Below are 27,891 nucleotides of genomic sequence, written 5' to 3' on the forward strand. Positions count from 1 at the left end.
ATGGCGGCGGAGAACCACTGTGAGTTCCCGGTGCCCCCGGCTGGCGGCCTCGGCGCGGGCGGGCCCTGCCGTCGGTGTAGCTCGGCGCCGCTGCCCGGCGCGGGGCCCGGCAAGTGGGTCAGGCTGAACGTTGGGGGCACATGCTTCCTGACCACTCGACAGACGCTCTGCAGGGATCCTAAGTCCTTCCTCTTCCGCCTCTGCCAGGCCGACCCCGACCTGGACTCTGACAAGGTGAGCGCCGGCCCCGCCGCGCCCGCTCCCCGCTTCGGGCCCGCTCCCCTCGCCACCGCGCCCGCTCCGGGCCCGCTCCCCGCCTGCCGCGCTGAGGGTGCGCTGCGGATGGTGCCCGGTCCCGCTGTGGCGCCTGCCTAGGCGGCCGCCGGCGTGAAGGGAACGCGGGGCCCGGCGCCGCGGTGAGGGGCGGCGGGAACGACTCTGCTGCCGTGGAGGGAGTCTTCCTGAACAGTGTTGCTTAATGAGTGCTGTCGTGAGAAGCAGTTGGGTTCGTGAATACAAAACTGCTCATAAGTACAGCAGACAGCGCAGTAGCGTTTGTACGTTTGTGTAATATTTTTACGTTGTTTGACGGAGTTTAGTTTTAGTGGTTTAATGAAATATCTTCATGCATTGACGTTTTGTTATTTCTGCACTGTCATTATTCTCTTGTTCAATTACAAGAAGCAGAGCAAAGTACTTTTGATAATAATTCTCACTTAGACGTAGCATTCTGTCTTTTCAGCAATTCTTAGAGAAAAATGCATATTCTGCATAGATTGCAAGTAGTGGGTGAATATTTTGGTATTCACTCTGACTCATTTTTAGTGGGGGAAGAAGATTTAAGATTTTATTTGTGGTGTGGTATGTAATAATGGGTATAAAGTATATAGTGCTGGCTCTGAAAGAAATTTTGGAGCATCATGGACAAAAAAGTTGGGGAAAAGAAAGGAACAGCTTATAACCCTATAACCAACAGGTTGAAAATAAGGAGTTGCTTATTATACATAAATTTTGAAGGTTTTTTTTTTTTTTTTTTAGTGAGGTTAGTAAATTTCATCATTTTTTCAGGCATAACTTCCGGAAAGGATATTTGAACACTTAGGGAACAGAATGTAATATTCCTGAGCTAGAAGGAAAAAAAGTTGAAGTGTGGTGGTGTGGGAGTTGTTTTGTAGTTGTCTTTGGTTTTGGTTGAGGTTTTTATGGAGAGCTTAAATTTACCTATAAAACTAAATTTAAATATGTAGGCGACTTGCTGATACGTAAACTGTCTCCTTGGGAGAGAGTAGGAAAACATTCCTCTAATGCTTCCTAAGTAAAAGATAAAGCACTACCATATGCTGTGGCAAATGCAATGGCCAGCTGTGTCCTGCTCTGTTGTCCAGCATTGTCCCATTCTGCTCTTTTTTGGGATGTGGCCTCACTTTGAGTCCTGTAGCCAGTTTTGGGCACCTCAATATCAGAAAGATATAAGGCTCTTAGAGAGCATCTGAAGGAGGAACACAAAGTTTCTGAAGGGGAAGCCATATGAGAAATGGCTAAAGTCACTTGGCTTCTTCAGCTGGAGGAGGCCAAGGGAAGGCTCATCACTGTCTGCGTGTTCCTCTAGAGGGGCAGTATCAATCTCTGTTCTGTGTGACCACTGACAGGATCGAAGGGAACGGCTTGGAGCTGTGTCAGGGAGGTGTATGTTGGATATCAGGAAAAAGTTCTTTCCAAAGAGATCGAACACTGGAACAGGCTTCCCAGGGAATGGTCATGACCCTAAGCCATGAGCTTGACAAAGCTCAAGCACATGGTAGGAGTGTTGGGACTGTGCTGTGCAGGGCCAGGAGTTAGACTTCATCCTTGTGGGTCCCTTCCAACTCAGGATAGTCTGTGATTTTAAGAGTTCCTTAATGCTTCCTACTGTAAAGAACTGCGAGGCTTCAAGAAAGGTAGCACATTGGCCTTTAAACTGCCCTCAGGTACTAATGTTGAGTAGGGCAGCGCAGCCTGTCTCATACTCTTGTCAGGTATGTTTCCACTTGTAATGGGAGAAAGATTAATCTTTGGCACACCCTGTGGCCAAACTAGTGTTGAATGGATTAGGATAGTGACATTGACTTTCTGAATATAGTATGTTTCAGAGTGTCACTTTCAGCTTTAAAACTGTTTGAGAATCATTTCAGATTTCAGCAAATAAATGAGCTGTAGTGGTATATTTACTGTTCAGAATAAGATTTGTTTTCCATGGTACTTAAATCTTGGTTTAGAGATGAATACATAAAAATAGACAGGCAGAGCCTTGCTCACCTTGTCATCATTGTTTAATTTAATGCTTTTACTGCATTACTGGTAATAATTTACATATGTTCCTTGTTTCAGCATCTTCCTATTTTAGATATATACCAGTTTTTTGTTTGCAAACTGTTCTAGCATTCTTTTAACTTTCCCCTAAGAAGGAGATTGTCAAACTTTTGTAATAAGGTTTTGGCAGTAGTATTCATGCTTGATTTTTAATGCCTTTCTGAAGTTGGCATCAAATCTGTCAAAGAAGGAAGCATGCAAGCACTGAGTGTTTCAGAAAAGTCAAAGTCTTCCTGGTAGTGCAACCTTGACTGTCAGCATTAAGAAATATCTAAATTGTAGTAATTTTTTAAGAAGTAACAGATACATTTCATTTGTCTATGAGATTTCTGACTTGTCAGGTGGGTTGTATTACTGATGTAGTTTTGGTAAGTGCCACTAGTCTGCAGACTCTCAAAGTTTTTAGGCCACACGGTTTGTGAAAAATTCACTAGTTCAATATTTAAAAAGCACAGATGATAAGGATGGCAATTATATATAAATCCAAATTTAGTACCAAATACTACTGTGTTCCTCTGCATGTTGCTGCCTTTATAAGAACTCAGAATATGTAAATGATGTGAAATTTAAAAATTATGTAAAATTAAAATATTCCTGTTCAAGCATACAACCTTGAGCCAAGAGCTTGATGGTATGACTTGAGTGTATCCAGATCCAGTATTGATCCCAATGAAGATAATTAATTGGAAATAAATTTATGACATTTCAGCTAGTGTTTTAATGCAGTTCCTGGGGAGATTGTTAAATCTCTCCAAGAATTGCATTAGGACTGGGGAGGCATATGTATTTGGTGCACCTGCTGGAATCCTGTACTGGATCCACAATTCAAGGTCACAGCAGAGCAGTGACTAATCACAAGGAGAAATATGATTTGGTGAAAAGTTTTAAAGAACGAAACTTTTTAATGGCAAGGAGTTTAAGGAGTGACTTCTCAGTCCAGAGGGTATATACATGGAGACAAGAAATCTAATAGAGAAGCCTGTTCAGTCTAGCAAAGGTATTGTGAAATACAGCTAGCAAAGTGTCAAACTATAGATGTCCTTGTTAGAAAGTCCATAATATTAACACTGACAGTAATTATTTATTGGAATGATTAGGTTTCACTGCTACTTTCTAAAAGTTATAAATAAATTGAGTTCTTTGTGTGTTTTAAACTAAGATCAGGGTAAGTGTTCATTATGATTCCTTTGAGCTTCAGTCTCTATAAAGATGGAAGTGAAAACATTTGCAACTGAAATACATGATCATTTAGTTGCTTTGGTCAGTATTTTTCAAAGGAATGTTATTGTGAGCTACACTAACTTTTCATTGGTATGCTGAACCAGGTGATTGAAAATTTAAGATTTCCTCTTAAAATTCCATGGTGTTTGTAACTTGAACTAAACATTAGTGTGGGAGAGTGGTAATAAACAAATGCAGTCTTCACTGTACGTAGGCAATGGTGTCTTCTAAATGGTGTCCTTGTAAATATGCGTGAAAACGGCCTAGAACTTGCAGACAATGAAGAAAAAAGCTCTTCAGAGAAGAATGTAATGCAAAAGTAGAACTGGGTAAAGATACAAACAATCCTGTGATTAGCTAGCAGTTTAGGGTTGGATGTACAAAGACAACAAGCATTTTTTTTGAATTTTCTTATGAAGAATGTCAGCATTTGCAGGAAACACCTCTAAGTGTGGGGTGATATGACTATACTGAATACAGAGGAAAGTTGAATTTCTGTTTTATTTCTAATTTTACCTGCTGTTCTGGTATACAGTAACACCCGCTTCTATAAAATACATCTGAAAGAGAGAGAACTTTGAAACCTTATTAGAATATAGGTTTATCTGACATTTGTGGTATTCACCCAAAGTTTAGGAAATGGCTTCAAAATACCTACACTAGTTGTGTCAGTGAAGATGCAAACTTTCTCAAAGCTTGTAGAAAAAACAATTTACTAGTTAACAGAGGCAATTGCATAGCTGGGACATCAAAGTCCATAATAATTAAGCTAGCAAGACTAAAGCTAGTTATGTACATGCAAACTAGCTACCTCTTTTAATTTTCCAGTTCACATTGGATCACGTTTGCAATTTATTATTTTATCTTACAATAAAACAGTTTTTATTAAAAAGTGTCAAAAAGCTGATTACATGTGATTATACAGTGTGTTTTCATGTACATGTGGATGAAAACAGTCCTGATAATATTCTGAAAGACTTAGGACCTGTATTTTTAGAGTTCTAAGTAGAGCAGATAACTACGCTTCTGTGTCAGCTTGTATTGCATTTATGTTTATGTAAATATCCTTAAAGATCTAGTTTAATCGGCCTTTCTTAGTGATTTCAATATGAAGTGCTTAGCATACACTGAAGGATATTCAGGCAGCTCACTCAAGAGGAGGAGTGATAAGTAATTTTCTATAGGAAGATGCTGAGGAGGTAAATTATTTGCGCCACTCTCCTGTGCCTTATTTGTATATGGTTACAATATTCTTTACTGATCAGTTCATCTCTTGATTCTTGGCTCCCTGGTGCTAGTGTGTAGCATATCTGAGCTGTCAGGTCAGTGTTCAAGACACACATCCTCCTCTTAATTAATGCATATTTTCTGAGTCTGTAATCTGGGTAAGCAACTTTTGCATGAATTTAGATGCTTAAGTGAATCCTGTTGACAGAATTTGGTTTGCACACTGTTAGAATTTAGCCAGAGTTCTTTAACTGTTGATATTTTCTAATGTTTAAAAAAAAATCTATTACAGCAAAAATTATAGGACTTTTGTGTGCTTTTTTTTTTTATTATTTTTCAAGCCACCTTGTCTGAAAGGCTTCCACAGTAAACTATGACACTACTGAGATTTTTTTTTTGTGTGTGTATGACCTCTCATAATGTGAAATTTGAAAGAGAAGAGCTGACATAGCTTCTTCCCTTTGTGGTTTTGTTGGAAGCTTGTTTCATATATAGAAATCAACTCAGAAAAATACAATGTCAGATAATGTAGGCCTTTAAATAAAAGAGTTCAGGCCTTTTGTGAAAGGAGTGAAGTAGCCATTGTTACTTAAATTTCGTTTAGAGCTTTTAATGACTTTGCTTCTGTGACCCACCTCTCTGTCTCTGAAGTGGTGTAAAGCTGACAACCAGTATTGCTTCAGAAGGTGATGTGAAAAGACACTGCAGTGTGAAAAATTACAATCATCTTAATGAAGAAGATTATTTCTAGAGATTGGTTTTTCCTAACTCCGAAGACTTCCAGTTTTGTAAGCCCTGTGTTTCTTAATGCAATTCAGATGATGATTAAGTTCGGGGTTTTTTTCTTGAAAACAGCTTTTTTTTAAATCTGGTTTGGATTTTCCTTTCCAACCTCACTGGTTTCTTTTTCTTTACTGAATAATACTTTTCAGCCTATAATTCATACAGTTGTCAGCTATTCTAATTTCTTTGGGTTGTATCTGTAGATTGCACATTCTTGAAGTGTTTTGGTTTTGTAAATATATTTATAGATTAAATATTAAAATTAGTCTACTTTATCTATCTACTGGTTTTGATGCATAGTCTTGCTTTTGTGAGACAATGAGCTTAGATCAGAAGAAATTGTGATTAGACTTCATCAAGCATTGTCTAGTCTGAGTGTAGGTTAACTGACAGCACATTTTATTATGTTAGCATTTTCTTGAACAGGTAATATTATACAAAATTATACACTCCTTCACTTCTTCTGAAATGACACCGTGTCTACGTGTGTAAAGCATTTAATTGTAATTATAGAAAGGGTTTTGGCTTTTGTAGTTGAGGTCGTGGTCTTTTTACATTCTACCAATCCTGGTTGGACAAGTGCAGTTATTCAGAAACTAAATCTATGTACCTGAAAATACATCCTCCATGTTTTTTTCCAGGAAAACATTTTAGGAACTCTACATACTGTTAAGTAGGGAGAGCTTTCAGATATCACAGTTCAGTAATCAGATTTTTCCATATAGGCATTAATGTTCAAATGCAGACGATTGAGTCAGTAGAGTTTCTTTCTTTCACTAGCAATTATTGCTAGTACCTATGGTTTTGAGGGAGTATGATCCACAGTATTGGTAATGATAATTTTTTTAGTATCTCTTGTAAACTACTAGAATATTAAGAATAAGTAAAAAGGTATTTGGGGTGCTGCCACATCTCTCTAGGATATCCATTGCACCAAACCTCATGTACTAATAGATTAATACAGTCAGTAACCCACTTGATAGTAGAAAGGAGCAGTAGATCAGTTAGAAATCTTTCTATGAATCTTCCTTAAATCTCCAGCCCGCACAAGTATGTCAGTACTATCTTGATTGCAGAGGTTCACATATAGATTCTAAATAACATAGGAATTACCAATTTTGCTTCTTTATCTCTTTGTCAAGAATATCAGCTCTGCAGGTGAATCTCCTGAACTGTTTCACAATTCACAAAACGCTGTAGTCTGTTTGGTAAATGGAGCATTAATTTTCATCTATTCATCTATTACTTCGCTTGTCTGCATGAGATAGGTAGGAATTGCATCTTCTACTTTTTTTTTTGGAAGATGCATGTACAGCCCTTGCTTGCTATACAGCAGTTCTTAGTACTCTGTGAGTATTTGTACATTTGAGCAAAGACAAAAGCAAATGTTTTAGAGCAAAGTGTTGAAGTTAAAAAAAGTTAGGTTTGTTTGCCTGTAATTAAAAAGAAAAAGGAAAAAACTGGTATTTGAAGCTCACTAGAATGTAGCCATTGTTCTGACTTCAGGCTCCCAAACAAGATTTCCTGGTTTTAAGTGCTATTTTTAACCTTAACTTTTGGTGTTCTCACTTACTGCTTAGATCTTTCATGCTAACAATGTTGTTAATCATTGATAAGGGGTTAGGGGGATTGATCAAATAAGAGAAGTCGTGTATTAGATGATTTGATTGATCAGTCTGATACCATGACAGTTGTATTGTTTAATTCCTTTTATTGTCTTTAATAAATCCAGCTTTCAGGGGATGTGACTATATCTGCATACCTGCTTGCTGCAAGATGAATATTAGCTTGCAGTTCCCACTTGGATGTTCAAATCATTGTGAGGTTTTTGGTTTGTTTGGTTTGGGCTTTGGTGTTCCCTTCCTTTGTTTTGGGTTGTTTGTTTGGTTTGTGTTTGTTTGTTTTTCTAATCTAGGATGAAACAGGTGCCTATTTAATAGACAGAGACCCAACCTACTTTGGGCCAGTGCTGAACTATCTCAGACACGGAAAACTGGTTATTAACAAGGACCTAGCTGAGGAAGGTAAGGCATCTCTAAATATCTCATTTGCTTGCTACTTGCTTATTGTTTTCACTTCTTTTGAATCACCAGAATTAACTTAGAACAAGATGGCAAACCTTAACCAGTGTAGCATTTCTATCTGTTTCAAGCAAAACTGATAGGTATCATGCAGTTATAGTTTATGGGTTTATTTGAGCATTTTGAGTACAATTCTTGATTTCACAACCCCCATTCTCAGTTGGAACATAAGTATTCAGACAAGGGGAGATGCCTTTTATTGTGTGATCTTGTATCTTTCCTATGTAACTGTGAAATATTTGGGTTTAGTTCTCTTTAAGCAAAAGAATGCTGCCTAGGAAGCAAGCTTTAGATGTAAAGCAAACTAAAAGTGAAGTTCTGGCATGTTCAGATGTGTGGAATATGCTTTTAAAGACTGAATTCTGTCCCCAGCTTCTCCCTCCTTGTTCCCAGTTTGTATCAATTTTACCCTAATGGAGGATGACTGTTTTAGAACATACAGTAACAAAACTGTATTGATAGCATATTGAAGAAATTTATCAGAGTAATACAGTTTAACAATACTAGGGGGAAATAGTGTGAAATATAATTTCCATGTGAATTAGTTGAGCATAAGTTAAGCACAGTTAAGCATACTGCATGTGGAGAACAGGTAGGCCTTGAACATGTGAGTAGAAACAGTATATATCTTCAAGCTTTTGTTTCAGACTCTAAGATCTCAAATGACAGGAAGAAAAATTTTATGCTTGCTAACAGCTGCAGAGATTTTTCAGTAGGATTATTTAAATTTCTCCTTTGCATTCCAGCCTGAGGCAGGGCCTGAGGTATGGTAGTCTTAGCAGTCTGCTATGGAACGGTATCTGTGCACATTTTTTTGTTTCTTGTCTTGTTTTGTATGTGAAATGGCATCAGTTTTCTTTGGGATATTTTTAGGGCAATTTTTTAGAATGAGACAAACATTGAATTACATGTACCTGAAAGAAGCCAGAATTGTTAGGTTGGTGAACTGCCTTATCATAGAGAAAAGTAAATAATTTTCTGTAGCTGTTGAGAATATAATCTTATGAACTGGTTGGTGATTTTGGCCTGTAGTCTTTAGTTATACTAACTTTGTCTTCCCAAAAACTGTTTTCATTCTAGGTGTACTGGAAGAGGCTGAATTCTACAATATCACATCTCTAATAAAACTGGTAAAGGACAAAATTAGAGAAAGAGACAGCAGAATCTCTCAGGTGAGGCTGTTTTCTTGTGTTCTTTTGATTATTTGTTCTATGACAAGTAGTAAGTGGGTTCCATTTGTTTTTTTATGTATTTCCTGATTTCCCCAGTAAGATGCTGAATGGCTGCCTCCATCACTGGATGATCTGGAACCACTAGTATACAAAGATTAATATTCTTAATTGCTGGCTCCTGCCAGTCTGCTTACAAACTTCACAGATCTCTTTCAAAAACTGAACACATTCTAAGTAATTGTTCCAAAATCTTTGGTAATAGTAGAATTTGTCATGATACCATTTCTGGAAATAGTTATGTTAGAGAACTTTTGTAGAGCATAGCTTTCTCATTGACTTTTAAATGTTCTGAATATGATGAGGTTGCCTAACTATGGTATAACTGCTGTTTATACAGTACGTTTATGCAGCATACGTACAGATGCTGTTTGGTTCCTGTCGTATGTTTTTGTAGCAAAGTTGCTTTCTTTATTTGTAATGCTCTGTGATTGAGAAGGTTGCTTCTTCTCATAGCAGCTCATATTCTCCATGAAAGTGAATATGATGAAGTTTGTTCATTAACTCTGCTACTCGGGTAACTGGTAACTTCCCTGGTAGCTGAGTCTTCATGGAGATACTACAAACTTACATTGTTATTGACAAATTTCTCTTTAAGCTAGGTTGTTGGATCGCAGGGGTGCTCTGATAGCATTTACTATAGGTCTCAGCTAAAATGGCCCTAGTTATTCATTGCTCTGGATGGGTTCAAAGTGGTGTTGCTTACTTACCATTTCGAGAGAGTAAGGGCAACTTCAGACAACTCACAAACATAGTGAATTCCATGCCCTATTGAGCATCTTATATTTCTTCTTGAAGGTGCCAGTCAAACATGTATACAGAGTGCTGCAGTGTCAGGAAGAGGAACTCACTCAAATGGTTTCCACAATGTCCGATGGCTGGAAATTTGAACAGGTAAAAAATTCCAATGGGATATAGGTAATACAGTCTTCTCAGAAATGAGTATGAAGTACCTTTTGTGAAAGAGGACTATAAATTAAATTCCATGCATCTTTTTTTATTCTGTCATTTTCAGAATTTGGATAAACATACACAGTGAAGTTAAAATTTGATACTTGTGTTTTCATTTATCATAAAACAAAAGAAAAATTCAGCTTTCCAGGAGGTAAATTTTGCTGACATTCTATGAAAACATCTGCAATGTCTGAAATGTAATTCTTCAGTGTCTACACATGAGCAGTTGAAGGGTGAATCAACCAGAATTAACTAATAACTTCAAGTTTATGTGAATGATAGGTTAGATATGAAGAGCTCTGGGTAAAAGAGATGAGCTTGGAAGATAAATGTTTGCCAGGCCCAAAGAGTGGTTCTTCAGATAAAAAAACCTGATACACAAAGGAGGGTGGATTTTACCTGTGTAGATATGAAGCTTGATAGCTGTGAGCTACGTAAATGTTCTTGTTCTTTGCAGTGCATAAAAATAGCTTTGTGTGTACATTCAAGAACACACTGTAAAATTGCAAGATCTATCTGTTATCTTTGATAATTTCCGTAAGTAAGAAATGAACTGTGCAGCTGCTTTATCCTTCACATTCTTAATCCAGCAGAGTATTTAAACTGCATTGGAGCAATGAATCTGTTAACTCTGAAACACAAGTGTTCATCTGCTAGCACCTTTTTCAGTGTCTGATGCTTACAATAGGAGAAATTGAAATAAGCACAAGCCCATTATCCTGTGTAGTCTCACTGTAATAACACAACAAAGCAACATTTAAGAAATGTTTATGACACAAAGGTGAAAGAGAACATGTTGTTAAATTTGACAAAATATGTAAGGTGCTGGTAACGTGGTGACAGTCACGAGCAAATAGAATAAACAGGCACAGAGCAAGCTTTTTATGCTTCAGTACTCCAAGTATTACCAGGTCTGTTTGCCATGCCACAAGCTAAGTGTTGTTTAAGTCCCTGAAAAAAACTCACTTAATACACTACTGGTTTTTGGCTAGTGCATGGAAAAGGGTTTTCCAAGATTCTTCTTTGTCAGGAGAAACTAGCTTTCATTACAAATAGAGCTCCTTTACTTCTTAGCAGCTTAAATGACACCATCTTTTACCTATCCTTAACCCTTCAAGGATATTTTATTTGGGAGTAATACTGCTTTGACAGTGCAACTGCTGAAAGACCTATTATAATGTCTTTTATAACTGGAATCATCCAGTAGTTCTCTTGGACATTACATCCTTGTTTCATCCAGCTGTCTCCCTACTTCCTCCCTCTCCCATGTTGAATATTTTTAGACACATAGTTTGAAGTAGATAAACAGAACAGCTGTATGATCTCATAATACTTAGCGTCTCATTACCTCACACTAGCCCATTCCCTCCTTTGTACTCACTTGAAACAGGATTAGAATATTGTGCATAAACAGTTTTATTGTTAATACCTTCAAACGTTGTAGCATTTCTGTAATTTGTTCTAAGCCCATGCTGCTCAGCAGCATACTTTCCTTCAGAAGCAGTCTTTGGGCTGGTACCCACCATGCTCTGTATGTGAAAAAAGATGGACTCATCAGCTTTTTCAGAGGAGTGATATTCTTACAGATTAAGAGTCCTTGTGCTCTGAGCCACATATAACATGCTCAAGTGGTTGGTTTCGAAAAAAATGGTTTTTTACGCTTAGCATTTCAAAATTTTATAGTTAAATATGATTGTATGTGGTTATTAAATAGGAGTGGAAGGTGCTGACCTGTTGGTGCACTAATGCAGATGTATTGATGCCCTTTTCCAAAGAACACATTTGAAAGCTCTGCTAGAATAGTACAATTATGTATTAGTCCCAGTCCAAAATCTATTACCATAAATTATGCTGCCCCACTTTGCCGAGTTATTTTGTAGAGGATTTTTAGCTTCAATTGTTGCCTCTTCAGGCAATCAGAAAAAAAATAGTATTTTGGCAGTACAACAGAATAAAAAACTGTGAGCTATACAAAGTGGCTAAACAGAAATGCTTTAGACAGCAGCAGCATTGATCATGTAAGTTTTAATGATTAATGTAACCTGAGTCTGGCACCACAATTTAGTCGTATGTTCACTGTATGAAGAGGATGGTGTTTAACTGCTGTCTTCAAAATTATTCACACACAATAGCAGGATATAGATAAAGTTACTATTCGTGGGCCTTCTCATCTGTCGTAATCTCCAGTTTACTCAGAATAGGCAATTGTTGTCTAACTCTTCACATATAAATTAAGTTCTAATCTCTCTAAAGTGCACTGAAAAGCTATGCTTCAATTTAAATAGGCTAGGAATTGCCCTGTGTTATTAAGGCAAAATATGTTTTGTAATAAGAGGTTGAGACATTTAGCTGAGGTTGAATTTTAAATTATTAGATGTTTGGCCAGTGTTCTTGGTAGTGATTTTTGTGGAAACAAGACAATTTTTTACATTCCAGTTATTTTCTTGGATCTTCTGTAAATTACTCTTTCTAAAACTAATCTAGACCACTCAGTGTTTTTTCCTCTCATTGACTTCTTATGTTTCCTTAGCTGTATTTTACCGGTAGTTGCAACAAGATGAAGCTCTTTAATACCTAGGCTTTATATATTGCTTTACATAACACCCTCCAGTCTTATATCCATGCTGCCTTCTCCACTTGTCAATGTATGACAGGAGAATAATGGTTACTTTTATAACGCACCAAACTTTGTTTGTTTTTCAGAGTAGTTGGCTACAACACAGTTATATGGGGAGTTTTCTGTCTTCTTATCAGTAATTCTTAACGTCCATTTAAATTAAAAAGGGCTTTGCAACTGCCTCAGTAAATTTTAAGTTGAAATGAAAGTTGTAGCTTGATAGCAACCTGTTCTAGTGGCGAGTAAGTGTTACCTGAACGTTTGAGCTCATCTGCTACTTGTACAATTTGGATAACGGTATGTACTTCAGCTTTACAAAGGTTTCTTTTTGTGTTTTGCTTTGATTGGTATTTCAGCTTATCAGTATAGGTTCCCAGTACAGCTGTGGCCGGGCTCAGCAGTCAGAGTTTCTGCTGATAGTGTCACGGGAAATGAAAGGGGAAGAGAGATGCTTCCAGAAATGCTGCAGTGAGGTGTGTCACACCATTCTTTTTGCCCTCACAGTGATATGCTTGGCCTCCTTGCGTTTCTGCTGCTTTCAGATCATTCCACTTTTTTCTGGATGTACAGTGCATAGTAGTTTGTGTGTATTTGTGACTGGCTTTTATTTATATTCACAGTATTTCATTACACATTATGAATGTCCACATTGTAAAAACAAGAGAAAAACAACTGAACAAAAATCCCTCGGTTATTTAGTTCAAAGTTTTTCTTAGGGAGAGTTCTTACTTCCACCATAACTTCTTTTCCTTAAATTTTCTTCCAAAATTAACAGCCTTTGATCCATACATGTTAAGTAAGAGGTACAATTCAAATGTAAGGAGCCCTAAAAATACACCTTTGAGTTCAAGGATCCAGAAGGGGATTGTTTTGGTAAACTAGGAAAATGATTATTTCATCCACCAAAGTTAAGTTCTGAGTTTGAACCCTTTATTTCTGATAACTCAGAACTTAACTCTTTTTTTAGGTGGATGAAAGATGTTAAAATTTGAATAACGAGTAATGGGAGTTTTTATAAGTAAAATATGGAGGAGTGAGGGGAGAACAAAATAGACAGTTTTAAATCTTGTGTCAAGTTGAAAAAACATGCTGGGTGTTACTTTGGCTTTACTGTTTTGTTGTTTTGGGGGTTTTCCATCTTGGGAAATTTTCTTGAAATCCAAATGGAGAATCGTAGCTTCATTCATTCTCTATTTTTTTTCATCCTTCCTTTTCCCCTTGTTCTGGTTTTTTGATTGCTGTGTCAGTTCCAAGTATTTGTGAGGTTGGGAAGGATTTTTTGCTCTCAGTAACATTAGAGGCAGTTTCTGTTTCTTTAAATATCTGTGCTACATTTTGAAGTGTTGTATGTGAATTTATTTGGGAACCTGGTGCTCTGTAATTTTTTTCATCAACAAAATGCCTGGAGTACTTGTTCTTTTTCTTGCAACATATATGGTTATTAAGTCTGAAAGATGAGTATAACATTATGAAGATAACATGATAGTGAAATGGCTTAATAAAAACAAACCTTTGCTTGTGACTTTATATGTATACATAATTATGCAATACTAGATTTGAAACCTGGACTGTTACCCAGCCTTATAGCAGAATCTGCTTTCAATGTACCAAGCACTCTCTGTTTCTTGCAGTTGTATAGGTAACATTTGGAATGTGAAATGTGGGTGTTTCATACTTCTGGCAACAGAGAAAGACTTGTGGCTTGTAAGCGATGTATAGGGTATAGGCAGAGTGATGTTACTCATGCGTTCATGTCCTGGATAGCTCAAAGTAAAAGACAGCATTATAAAATGCAAGGTGGGGAGGACAGTGAAGAAATTAATGCAGGTATAAAATAAAATAAAAATTATAATAAAAAAAATAACTTTTTAAGTCTGACTATTGCATTAAGAGACCTAAAATAAATATTCTTTCAGGCCTGGTGGCAGTCATCAATGCTGAATTTTAAGAGCTGATATGTATGTATCTTCATAACCTTTTGCAAATTCTTTGGGAAGGCAGAACAAACGCATTATATGTTTAAAAGGCATAGAGTCATTTCTTAGATTCATACAACTTGATTCTGTAAAAAAAAAAATTGAGTGGAGGATTTTCTTTGATTTTATTAGCTGGTAGTATAATTAAAAATTTTGAAAGGACCATTTTTTCAAGCTTTCTAGTGTACAAGGAGTTCACCACATCTGAAATAGAAGCAGAAATATTCAAAGTACAAGAATCTTTAAAATAGTATTTGAGAATAATTGTTACAAAATTTACTTCGTTTTGAGAATTAGAGCATCACAAAATAGAGAAGGAAATTACTAGTGGTGAATAGGAAAGTTAGTTAAAATGAGTAACTCCAGTGGTAAGCCGAGGAAGAAGGAAGATGAAGAACATTGGGCTGCTGTTTGTGCAGGCTGGAGTGGTTATCCGAGGTAGCAATATTGTTGCTGATTTGTCTGGTAAATATATGATATAGATTTTGAATCAATATTATTAAAACAATGCAACAAATCTGTATAGGCATGTTACTGAAATGTGTCTAGTTTAGAGAGCTGTTGTAGTTCAGTTAGGCATGAGATTAGTTCACTTCAAAAATAAGGTTCCTTATTATGAGACAGGAAGTTCCTTCTTATGATTTCTTTTCAGGAAAATTGTGATCTCTATTAGCACATCAAGCAATACCTCTATTTCTTTTGCTTTAATAAAAATAAAAGTAATGTTGCTTTCCCATTCTTTTTTTACCTGTAGCTGACAGCCTACTAGTACGATCAACCCTTATGTCATGCAAGCAGTAATGGATCCGTATGTAATGAATGAGTGATACCCTTATGTAGTGATAAGTTGCATTGGTATTTTCCTGTGCTCAGTTCTGGTGCTGTTGGGGCTCACAGGGATGCTTAAATAGGATCACACTGCTTTAGTAGTGAGTGTAATGAATCAAGCCACGGAAGGAATAAACCAATGCAGAAAAACAGTTATATGTATGTATATATACATATGTGTATATATATAAAAGCGTTCGAATCTATGGAATTTACCATTTCACCATGTTATTTTATCCTTCCTTAAGTTCTTGGTAATTTAAGCTACATGAAGCAAATGTGGCTTCAAAACAAAAACAGTTTGTCCTTTCAGAAAGTCTGAGAAACAGTAGGCTGGATAATCTGAAATCCTTTGACCTGTTTTTCATACCTCAGATTACTCTGATGTGTTGTGGCTTCTTTTGGGGTGTGAGATGGGGGTGTTACTGTGGTGTCAGATGGACATGATAGGGATACCAGTTCATTAGCATCCTTCTTAAAGTGTTGTCACCAATACTGGGAACAGTGAAGTGACTTTTGGAATAGGAGTGCTAAAACATATTTCTGATCTCAGGTCCTGACAGAACAGTTCAGTTCTAATCTGCAATCATTTTCTATTGTTTCTTTTTCTGCCATCAGCCTTATTGTTGATCATTTCAGAAAGCTACAATGACATTTCTAGCATACAGTTGCTACTATGCAAATGCTACATTTTTGACTGCACACATATCAAACTGCCTATGAGAGCATTGTGAGTTGGAGTTTTTAGGAACTTGGGTCTCATTCTGCAAAAGTGACTTTATCAACTGTTCAGTAGTGGCAAAATGTCATTAGGTGTTTTGCAGTCAGCTAAATTAATAGTCCTATCCAACTGGCTAAAAATACTCAATCTGCCACATCTCCTAAAAGAAGACTTACATGCAATATGTTGATTTACATGATTGGATTATGAAGAATTTGTTAGTAGCTATCCACTGAAGACCTGTCAACCTGGTTGAAACAGGATTGATGATTTGGCTGATGTTTGGGTCTTGTATGGTATCTACTTTCAGAGAGGTCAATTGTTTCTTTAGAGTGTCAATAAGTATAGAAGTTTTTTTCCTTCTGGTAGTTAACATAGCTTACCTGATAACTAGTCCTTGCCATTTTCCAAGAAGAGGAGTCAACTGTATATTAATCAAATTGTATGCTTGAATTCTTCAAACTTCAGAGAAGGTGAATTTTGAGTGGCTTTATTTAAATATGTATGCAAATTTTTTTTATGTTTTCTAGCCTTTAAGTGGGTTAAAAATGTTGTTAATGTCCTACCTTTTACCTTAATAATTGGCGCAGTTACTGTATTTGTACGAAATGTTTTATAATTGCTATGTAATGTATAGTATAAACTTTGTACCACTTTGTTGGGTTTAAAGCAACTTAATTGCTATTATTTTCTGAAAATCTGTGCATATTTTTTGTTGATAGGAAAGACAATCAACAAATCATCTTAATATACAAAGTAAATTTGAGTTGATTCTGCAGCTTTTCAGTAGACTTTCTTAGTCCATCTTGTCCAACTAGTTACTCTGTGGGTTTCATGATTCTGTGTTGCACAAATACCTTATGGTGCAGACTGCAGAGTATTCATTGTGAAAGATTAGCTGATTTAACATCTCAAGGTAAATAATGTCTTTATATCCATCGGTGCTTCTAGAAAACCTGGGTGTTTGTAACTTCATTACACAGTTTTGGTTGAAAAAATGTCTTTGACGATAATTTTTGCCTGTGTTCATTGCTCTTTATATATATATTTTGCAGAACTAGTGTGATGTTAGAAGAGGAAGAGGCAGGGAAGGTTTCTGGTGTAGTTAAAAGTACGTAATTTGAGAATGATGAATTTTGATGGGCAGTGCTGCTCGTGGAAAGCTGAGCCTTGTATGCTGTAATATCATCAGGCTCCCAAAATTTTTGACAGTGCCTAGGCCTGACATCAAGTTGATTCATTATGTAGACACACTGCCTACTGCTCTTTGTAGACATTGTCTCTGTCCATCTGTGGAAGTGCTTGCTCCTCTCCGTAGAAAGTACAGTGAGGCTTTGTTTACTTTCAACAGTGCTGTATGGAAGCTACTTTTAACCTTGGACTAACTTCAGTTTTTGTTGGGAGAATAATTTTATCCCTTAAGTGCAAACTCTGGATCAGGATTTCATCTTGACTTCATGCTTTAACAAATCTTTTACTCTCTTTGGTGTTCTGCTAGACTAAGGGTAGCACACTATTTGTCTTTACAGAGGTAACTGTAGTGTTTAGAAAAATAATTAGGCCTTTTCTATGTGGCTGTTTCTAGAGCACTGAAATGGTACAGTGGAAATTGGGAAATAGGGCAGTCTTATTGTATATGTGTGGGGATTTGGTAGATAGATTCAATGTAGTTTGGGTAATGACAAATTGACACAGTGTATCTGTGCAACAGTTTTATTTTTAGGATTTTGATCTGTGTCAGTAGATCTGACATTATCTTGTAGAACATACATTATCTTGTGCTTTTGAAATAAAACTTTAAAATAAATGAACCAGCTACATCTGAATTGAATCTGGCTTGGAAAGGCAGGCAAGCATGTAAAGCTTCTAGCGTATTAGGTAAGTGTATTGTGTGTAAGGTAAGACAATTTCTGCTATTTGATAAACATGCTGCATAAGAAGTAGTAGTGATGTTGAGTATATTCTTCTTTCTCAGTAAATTGTCATTTATCATTCAATGTAGAGACTGTAGAAACTTGTAAATGTGTCACATTTCATTATACATGGCTTCTGCTTGTAGCACTTCCTTAATTAACTTCCTTGTAGCAGTACGTATGAATTTCGGATGTTAGTCTTGATGTCCCACCATACCGTGTCTTGTTGTTTTCCAGTCAGATGCAAATATTGTGTTTATTCATTCAAAATATGTTTTAATAGAAATACCATTCTTCTGTAAGTACTGATGGGTATCCCTTCAGGCTAAAGAGGATCCTGCATGCAGCCATTTACATGTTAAATCATGCCACGTTAAGGTACTGCATATAAACTTTAGAAATTAACTTTGGAGGATAGGAAGGTTTCTAGTAAATAACAGAAAAAGGGAACAGGCTACTTCTTCACTGGCCTGTCTCCACAGTCTTTTCTTTCACAGTGAATCATTAATTCCCTAACTGTTTAAAAATAACCTGTGTGTATCTTGTCATCAGAGTGTGTATTTTCAATGTATTTGTCAGCATCAAAACGTATTTGCATTGAAGTGGAGAATCATGCTTCAGGCACAGCCTACAGTCTGAACCATGAGGAATGTTTGTACTAATCATGAGACTTTGTGGAATTCGTTTTATGTGGAGATACAACTGACTTTTTTAAAAAATTTCATCTTTCAGCTGGTCAGTATTGGTTCTTCCTATAACTATGGCAATGAAGATCAGGCTGAATTTCTGTGTGTTGTCTCAAAGGAATTGCATAACACTCCTTATGGCACAACCAGTGAACCCAGTGAAAAAGCAAAGGTGAGTTACTGGGCATTGGACTAAAGAAATGATGTTGAATTGGTGGGCTTCACAAGTCATGATAAATCTACCTCTGTTCTAGACTATTATTTCATTGTCCTTTTTTCCTCCCTTGTTCAAGACTAATAATGATTCCCTGTCCATTGTATGAGGGACTGTAAATGGTACAATCAGCATGCATTTGTTATGCATGCCTGAATTATTTAAATACAATACTCTGTACTTTTTCAGTACCTGTTTTTTTTCAGGTATTGGCAATTACTTGCGCTTTACAGCTGAGAAACTAGGTTTTGTTTATTATTCAACATATAACACTGGTTCAGTTAAAAACTGTTTTTCTTGCTTGACTTCTGCTGAAGAAATCTTACTGTCGAGAATGGAACTTGAAAGATGCTATCTCCGTAAAACAGTCACATGCAATAAAATGAGGATACTTGTTAACGTTTTTAGGGTTCTACCAAGTTTAATTTCTGTAACCAGCTTTATAATAAGATTGTAATGGGCACAGTATCTCAGCATTTTACTCGGTTGTATTTCAGAATTTGTACAAAGGAAAATGTAAAACCACAGCTGACTAACCATAAGGCAGAGCAGTTCTGTAATGTAAGTGTATTCAGAGTCATGAATGGTGAACAGCTTTTATCATTGTATTGCTGCTTTGTATGAGATGATTACAGACAAACTGGATACATCTGTAGTTGTCTTAAAAGCTTTTGATTTCCCTTATGTAGATGGAAAACAATTGATAAATCATCAAAGCTTGCTTTTTCAAAAATCACCTTCAAAGAAATTGATTTTTAAATAATGCTAAGAATGGGTCTGAGTCTTGGTATTGAGGCCTCAAATAGATAAAACTTCATTACTTTCTAGGCTTTGTAGCATGCTTATGCAGCTACACATATGGAATAATTTTATACTTTGAACTATAGAAATACTCTAAGCTGTATGTTGGATTCCTAGTGAAATGAGTAATTTATGTTCATCCCTGTTGAGATAAAGCTTTCAAAGAGTTGTAGAGGATTAATGTAGTTAGGGGTAAACAGTGACACTGGGTAAGCCATGACTTACTCTTTCAAAACCCTAGTTAAGGTCTGGTTTTGCCAGGATGCTTGAGGAAGACTTTGAAAGTTGACATGTTAGAGGTGTGTGGTAATAATTTAGGGCTGAGATATCTACCTGAAATAAAATGTGGAATTCTAGAGCCTAATAAAAATCTTCATAAGGAATGGTAGTGCATCTTCAGGTAATTTTAGTAGGTGCCAGAATTACGTTGCATCCTTGATGTAATAGAAAATATGGGTCAAAAATAAGTGCTAAAGACAAAAACCAAACGCTAGTTGAGACTGAATTACAACTGTGTAAATGGAGTAGCGCTAAGAGAGGCTGTCTTAGACGTCTTCATTAGTGTGCTGCTTGGTCATTATTTCAGAGAAGAGAGCAGAGCATCATTTGACCACTGTGATGAATAGTAATTACTGTTAATTTTGGTTGGAGGTTCCTTCCTTTTGTCCTGGCAGAGTTAAGCTGTTCCTAGCAATTAATAGGCGATACTTGAAAAGTAATTCTATTATATATTAAGTTTCTAAAAGATCAAATTTTTGTATATAGGTATATGTTGTGACTGGGAAAAAAAGGAAAAATCATTTATTTTTTTCTTGAGAGGTTTCTGACAGCTGTGTTCAGGGGTCTTGACTTGGGAGATGTTGTCTCCATAGTTCCTCTTAGCAAGCATTATCCTCTCGCCTCAGTCGTGTCCGACTTGGTCTTCATGAAGTTCATATGATTGAAATTCTGGGATCCACCTTTATATACAGAATAACATGTTCATGTACTGGGACTGACTTACAAGAAACTCCTCCTATTACTTTTACAGCAGATTGAGTTAGAGAAGAAAAAAAAACAAACTGCCAATATGTATTTTTTATTGACAAGCATTTCAGTTTTAGTTAACAGTCCTGGATTTTCAGAATGGGAGAAAGTATCTTCTGATAGCCATCTAATCATGCTTCACGTTCATTACTTCTTAGGGACTTGTTTCTTCTGTTTTCTTTTTTTAGTTAACAGCATAATAAGTTATAGACAACTTCTGTGTAACCTTCTAATACCCCCAAACAAAGAAAATTCATCTTAAATGGTTCCATTGGCTTTTACTGGTAGCCATGGCACAACCAAAAGATCAGCTGTATTCCCACAAGCAGTATTCTCTTTCAAACCACTTTATGGACCTGATTGTTTGCTTCTATCTGCTGACTTCAGGACGTTTGGAAGAGGAAATTGTCATGATATCTGTTACGTTCCTTCTTGAAATGGTCAGCTGTCATACTTTTTTATACAAAGAGTGGAGGTCCCAGGTAAAAGTAAATAAATGTCATTGCCACATGCTTCAGGTGTAAGTGGAATTTACTTTTTTGCAGCTCTGACTCACTTGCAATCTCTTCTTTTCCCTTCCTTCTTCTATACGTGCTGCATGCTGCATGACACTCAGAGTGAGGATGAAGAAACGGATTACGATATGAATGACTCAGATTAAGTGTAAATGTCATGGTGAGCACTAGCTGCCCTAGGATTTTAACCAGATTCTCTTCTGCCCCATCCAATTCCCACCCCCACTACTGCTGTCCTTCAGCTAGTCCTGGTGGTGTGTGTGTGTGTTTGTGATTATAGTTGTGGCATGGTTGGCAAAGGTAGAATTTGTGTTCTGGATATTGCTTCTTTGACAGAATAATTAGTGTTGCTTTTATAAACTGTATTGTGAGTAGTACCTTTAAAGCTTTGCTGAGAAGGAAAGTTCTTCATGTAGATTCTAGGGCCAGTATTGCTTTTCATTCATTCATTTCTTTCTTATTTTATGTGCACCATCTTTTCTGTCAGATAGGCTTTTTACGTGTAGAGGCGTGTGATACAAACTCACTGTATACAGTTTCAGTAAGTGTCTGATTTGGCAATAATTTAACAAACTTGATTGAAGTGCAGCATAGTCCAAAGGTGGTCTTAACTGATAATTTTGAAATAAGGATTTTCTTAGTAAAGATGTGGCAAGTATAAGTAAATAGTGTGATCTTGGTGCTGCAGTGGTATTTATCACAGAAAACAACTCTGGGGAGGGATCCTTTCCGCTGTAGTTTGACATCTGATTGAAGATCAAGTTACATTAAAAGTCACAAGTGGAAGAGCACGAAAAAAGCTGCATTCTGAAAAAACAACTTAGGCACTTTTCCCAATGTGTCTTTAAGTACTATTCATATTTATTCCACTCTCCAGTTTCTAGAAGATAACATACCATTGAATTTTCAATGGTATGGTGTGGGTGGTCACTTGAGCCTGTATAAATTGAAGATATTTACCATCACATGAGAATAAACTTTGGCTTCTCACCTATACACCTGACCTTTTTAGCTGTAAAGCAGCCTTAACACTTATCTCTGAAGTTTGGACAGTGCTGTCAGACACATGGCGTGATTTTTGAGGTTGTCTCGTGCAAGGCCAGGATCATCACTTAATGATTCTTGTGGGTCCCTTCCAGCTCAGGATATGCTGTGATTCTATGAAGTCACTGCACATGGCTGGAAAAGAACTTATTTTCTGAAATGATGCGAACAGAAGCTACTGCTTTTGCCAGGTCTTCAGGAATGGCTGAAAGGAATCAGTCAAATCTGAAGCTTTATTGAAACAAAATAAACTGGCACTTTGCTGGAATTGAATGTAATATTCTTAAGCTGCCTGAGAGGCAAACAGTCCTTAAAACACATTTCTAGCAGCAGCAGCCTTATTTTGAGTGGGAAGAAATAGTTTTCTTATTCTTTTGCCTAAGAAACAATCACACTCAGGCCCCTAGAATATGAGAGTTCATTCAGCATTGTTTAGAATTTTTAAGCCAGCTTTGGATCTGGTGCACCTATAGGGAAAATAAAACAGAAATATGAAAATAAGGAAAATCCTCTATGCAGCATATCTGTACTAGAGTTGGTACAATTCCCAGTATCAGTACAGACTGGGTGATAGATGGATTTACTGCAGCATTGCGGAAGACTTGGGCATACTGGTGGGTGAAAACCTGAATTTGAGCCAGCAATTCTTGAAGACTAGAAAGCCAATTATCCAGGACTGCAGCAAAAGGTGCATGGCCAGGAGGTCAAGGGAAGTGATTCTCCCCCTCTCTTTTGTCATTGTCATTAAATCCCACCTGGAATGCTGCATTCAGCTCTGGGTTTCCCAGTACAAGACCTGTGAGAGTGGGTCAAGAGGAGAGACACGAAAATGGCCTGCATGCTAGAATGCCTCTCCTGTGAAGACAGGCTGAGACAGTTGGGGTTGTTAGGCCAGGAGAAGACAGCCCTAGGGCCGATGTTACTGCATTTCCAATGCTTAAAAAGCCTTATGAGAAAGATGAAAAAGGACTTTTTTACCAGGGCTCATGGTGACAGGACAAGGGGTGAGGTTTTTAAACTGAAAGAGGCTAGCTTTAGATTGGATACAATGATTAGCATATTCTTTACCGTTAAGGTGGTGAGACATCTGGCACAGGTTGTCCCAAGAAGCTGTAGTTGTTCCATCACTGGAAGTGTCCAAGGCCATGTTAGACAGGGCTTGGAGCAGCCTGGGACAGTGGAAGGTGTCCATGGCAGGGGTTTTGAATGAGATGATCTTTAGGATCCTTTCCAACCAAGCCCACTCTTGTGAGTCTATGATTTCCCTTTCAGTAGAGGTGAAGGTTACAGAAGAAGCATCAAGAAAAGTGTGTTAAAATATTGCCTAATGTAATAGAATTTTCTGCTTTATGTTAGGATTACTGGTTCAGTAAAGTGCACAAAGTTCAGTGTCCAGATCTGACTCAGCTTTATCTTACTGCATGTGTTCCTGATACTACATAAAATAGTTCTAAGGCTATTAATCCTGCAAGTACTCTTCCAGGAATGAATAAACTCAAATGCTTCATATTAAATCGGAAATACTAACAAAATTAATAGATCCAGTATTATTTTCTAGTTGCACAGGTATTTATTTCAGCCATATTTTTGTCTCTGATGGATATGGTTTCACTTACTGACTCCATTTATTGCGTCAGACTGTTATCTTCTGTTGTGGGCATCTACTCCAGCACTTTGTTCTCTGCTCTGACTGACAGCAAAGACTTGGGGAAGGAGTTTAAGTATGAAGCATTTATGATATCTGCTCCTGATATATTTCCCCACCTTCCAGTACAACTCAGTCTGTGAATTTTTCTTCAAGCCTTCGTCTAGGTCATTTTGTGGAAGCTACAATGACACTGTAATACCCTGACTTGGTGTCAGTGGCACTATCATCCGTAAGTTGATCTAGTCCCTTTGGCATGTATTAACGAGCAGTTGCTGAGTAATTTACAGAGCCTGGTTCTTCCCTACAGAATTCACTTTTCTCTTTCCTACAGTTTCATATGAATGCTTTTTGCTTAGTACACATAGTCATGTGTTACATTCATGAATTACCTTCATGAAATAAGAGGGTTTTACTTCTAAAATGTACCTTAAAGCATGATATGACCAGTGGAAAATGACTTTCTGTATTTTGGAAATTTTTCAAAATAGTTGCGCTGACATCTGGCTTCATAACTTCAAAACAATAGTGCTGAATTTGAAATGAAAAAGAACTTTGTATGCACAAAGCTAGATCCAGGTGTAGGAGGGAGTACAGTGAGCAAATGATAAAGTAGATTTTTAATTTTTTGAACTAACACCACACTGCCTCTGAACTGTCCCTGAGCTACACAAGTGGTAATGGGAGTTTCATGAACTCCAGCCTGTAAAAAATCCCATGGAATTGGGCAAAGTAGGTGAGACTTTGCATGTCTTCAGTCACTATGAAAGACATAATGGCCATTTAAGCAATATTAAAAGGAAATCAAATATCTCAGATTTTAGAATTTAAAACCATACTTGAAACTGTTGTGTGAATCAACTGCCAGCCTTTATCGTAAAAGCAAAGAGATTGAAGTGTTTATGTGTGCTGGCAGATTCTGTGGGCTGGAATGTGCTACTGAGTGTTTATTGTAACATCAGGCTACACAAAGATCATAATGGAAGGAAAATCCATCTTGAGAGAAGCTCTGCCATTGTCTAGGGATTGTGCCTTTGCTTTCTTTCAGCTTTTGAAATAAAGAGCCCTTCCCAATACTAAGAAAATTACCAAGAACCAAAAGAAAATGAAGTATCATAAGACTTTTACTTACAGATTAACATTCTTAAGTACTTATGCTCAGTACGTTTGAAGCTTTGCTTAATGCATTGTTTGCCTTTTTCATGATTGGTTCTATAGCCTACTGACACAGTTCTAGAGTACTATTCCGCCCAACAGTTCACCTCAGTATTGCTGGTTGTAATTCAGTTTAGAGCAGCAACATTAAAATTTAGTTGCTTGAACAGTCAGTCCTAAAACTTGGATCCTTTCCTTTCTGGAGGAGACAAAATAAACTGAAACAGAAAAGGACAAAAAATAGTAAAACTGGAAGTAAAATGGATGTTGTTGATTTAAATCTTGCTAGATTGTACTTGGCCTTTAAAAACTTCTTGCATCAGTGCACCCAGTATGACATTTCTGCACATTTTGATTTGCTAGTTCATGTTTTCAGTACTAATTTATGGAACACAGTTTGTATCTGAAACTTCAGAAGGTTAAGGACATTTTTCTGGAACAGGAAAAATTAAGATTAAATTCAGTTCCTAGTAAAGTACCCAAGTTAATTTACCACATAGGACCTCAGGATCTTCTCAACTAGGTTGAGGTGCAATGGCTTACTTTTTGCAATTGCCAACTCTTAAGTCTTATTAATGTATTAATGATTTATTTTAATAATACTCAATTCGTAGCAGTGTTTTACACCTGTTTTAATGGTATTTGATAGTAGACATTGTACATATCAATCTGTCTTTTTTCAGCTTTAAAGCACAGATCCCAGGAATTTCCTCGAACCAGGTCCCTGACACATTACCAGTTATTTAAAGTAGTCATTATGTTGCTCTTTTATCTCCATGCTTTAGGAATGACATTGAGCTAATTTTCATTTATAGAATTTTTATTGGTCTATTTCAGATTTTGCAAGAACGAGGTTCCAGGATGTGAAGACAGTATTGAACGGTGACAATTTTTTTCTTTATTCGAAGATGCAGTGAATTGTCACACTGAAGAGGCTTGGCTGCAAAAGAAAAAAATCTGATTTAGACAATTTTCTGTTGATCTGAGTTCAACCATATTTGCCTATAAGCTGGTGTCAACTTCTGGAAGCATTGCAAGATTACATAATGGGAATAGATGGTGTGGGAATGTGTGTTAAGTTTTGGTTGTAGTGCATGGTTGTGCTTTCTTGTTGGCTTATTGACACTGGTCATTTGAAAAGAAATGACCATGCACTCATATTTTCCTTGGAGACATGTAGCACTTAATGTCTGGTGCTGGATGACCCAATGTTGATCAGTTTGGAGACCTTTTCCTACTAATCATTGTAAACCTTAAAAGGACAATGTAATTGGTGCTACACACACACACACACACACACACATACACTTAGACACACATGCACACACACACACAAATGTTAGCCCAGAAACACAAGTATTTGGGCATACGTTGTTTCAGAATCAGTGTCAGCCCCAGTTGACTGTATTATACTGCACATTCCTTATGGTTCTGTGACATAATCTATTATGTAATAACAGCCTAGGAGATCAACTGAAACTAGCATGTGTAAAAGTTACGCAACAGAGAAAAGATTTCTCTGAAGGGTGTATATATTGACTGGATGTATAGCTTATTTCAATACCCAAAGGGAAGACTAAACTCAGAGAAAATGGCCTTCCTCTGAGTTATTCTTGATGTTCTCTCTGTTAAACAGTCTCCTGCAAAAGTTATGCTCCAGTCCTGGTCACATGCTTGAAAGTGGAATCAAAATTCACTTAAAATGACCAACTGAACATTCTGTTTCTTTGGAGGTGTTTGTACTCATATGTGTGTTTCTGCTTCTATAAAATGCCTATAAGCATTGAACTGTGGATTAGGGTAGAGATTTTTCTAGAGCTGAAGGTTTTACAGAAATACAGCTGGCTAGTCCTAGGTCCCTGTCTCTATGACTTGGATTAAAATCAATCTTAGTGTGAACATAAACTCATCCAGTTGAAAAACCTGATTACTTTGGATATTCAGGATCCCTATAATCAACCTTTCTCTTTCTATACAGTTTCAGCTATGCAGTTAAGAACAGTGTTTGAACAGAATGTGGTGCAGCTTTGTTAGTTTGTCCTTGAAAAAGGCTAATACACAAGACACACACTATGTTTTGAGCAAAATCTTTAGCACATCTTTAAAACACTTTACAAAATGGACAGTATAAAACTTGGCTTCATTGACTCATGGAACCAGTGGAAGGGAGTTTCAAAAAGCTACAAGATGGTTTTACATTTTAAAGACATTACAGTTTTCATTCTTAGTAATTTCAGAATTTATGCATATACTGCATACTGATTTTCAAACACCCAGGGTCTACTTTTTTTTAATTATTATTTGATTTTTTAAAGGACTTAGACATTGATAAAAGTTTGGCAAAACAATTTGTAAGAAACATTTCTACTAAACAGATTAAGCAATGGGCTAAATGTTTTGTCTGTGTGCCTAATGCTTGAAAGGATTTGTAATGCATTTTGTGACTTGGATGTGGTCTGCACGGGAAGCTGCTGGCCTCTCCACAACACATAAAATTTTTGTCTTTTTTTAAGAAGTTAAAACTGAATTTAATTTACTAAAACTGTAATTGTGTAGGGGGAAATGTTTATACTTTTATACTTTTTTAGGTACCCATATTTTATCAGCTTAAATTGAGCACAGACATGTCCCCTAAATAGTGACGGATTATCTTGTGTATCTGAAAATAAGCATAACAATTGTCTGTGTTAACTGCATATTAAAACATTTCCTCTGCTGCAGTAGTCACTGTGTTTTTAAGCAGTATGACTCCACCAAGATCTCTGAGCTCCCCGGCTCATTGCAGCCAATTGCAGCCAACCATGTTACTTGTTGTTTTCTTGATGGGCTCTACAGAGTAATTCAGCATTGATCTAAGTGGATTTTAATGCCTAAAATACCAGTTTTACCGTGATCCTTCTGAATCA

The 27,891-nt window shown here is 36.9% G+C and overlaps 1 protein-coding gene across 2 annotated transcripts; it reads left to right on the forward strand.

The window, feature by feature from the left end:
* KCTD5 (potassium channel tetramerization domain containing 5) lies at nucleotides 1–27,705 on the forward strand. 2 transcript variants are annotated; one of them, XM_054271319.1, is made up of 7 exons: nucleotides 1–234; nucleotides 7,496–7,604; nucleotides 8,742–8,833; nucleotides 9,689–9,784; nucleotides 12,818–12,934; nucleotides 18,632–18,757; nucleotides 25,823–27,705. In XM_054271319.1, exons 1-7 carry the CDS (start codon nucleotides 1–3, stop codon nucleotides 25,850–25,852), a joined length of 804 nt encoding a protein of 267 aa, XP_054127294.1. In that variant the 3' UTR covers nucleotides 25,853–27,705. The 2 variants fall into 2 exon arrangements, with proteins under 2 accessions (XP_054127294.1, XP_054127295.1); XM_054271320.1 differs by lacking the exon at nucleotides 12,818–12,934.
* The last annotated feature ends 186 nt before the right edge of the window (nucleotides 27,706–27,891 follow it).

The sequence above is a fragment of the Melozone crissalis genome, unplaced genomic scaffold, assembly GCF_028551555.1.
Source record: "Melozone crissalis strain CALT ecotype California unplaced genomic scaffold, PUWL_Pcris_2 ptg000012l_1, whole genome shotgun sequence".
Taxonomy (NCBI): domain Eukaryota; kingdom Metazoa; phylum Chordata; class Aves; order Passeriformes; family Passerellidae; genus Melozone; species Melozone crissalis.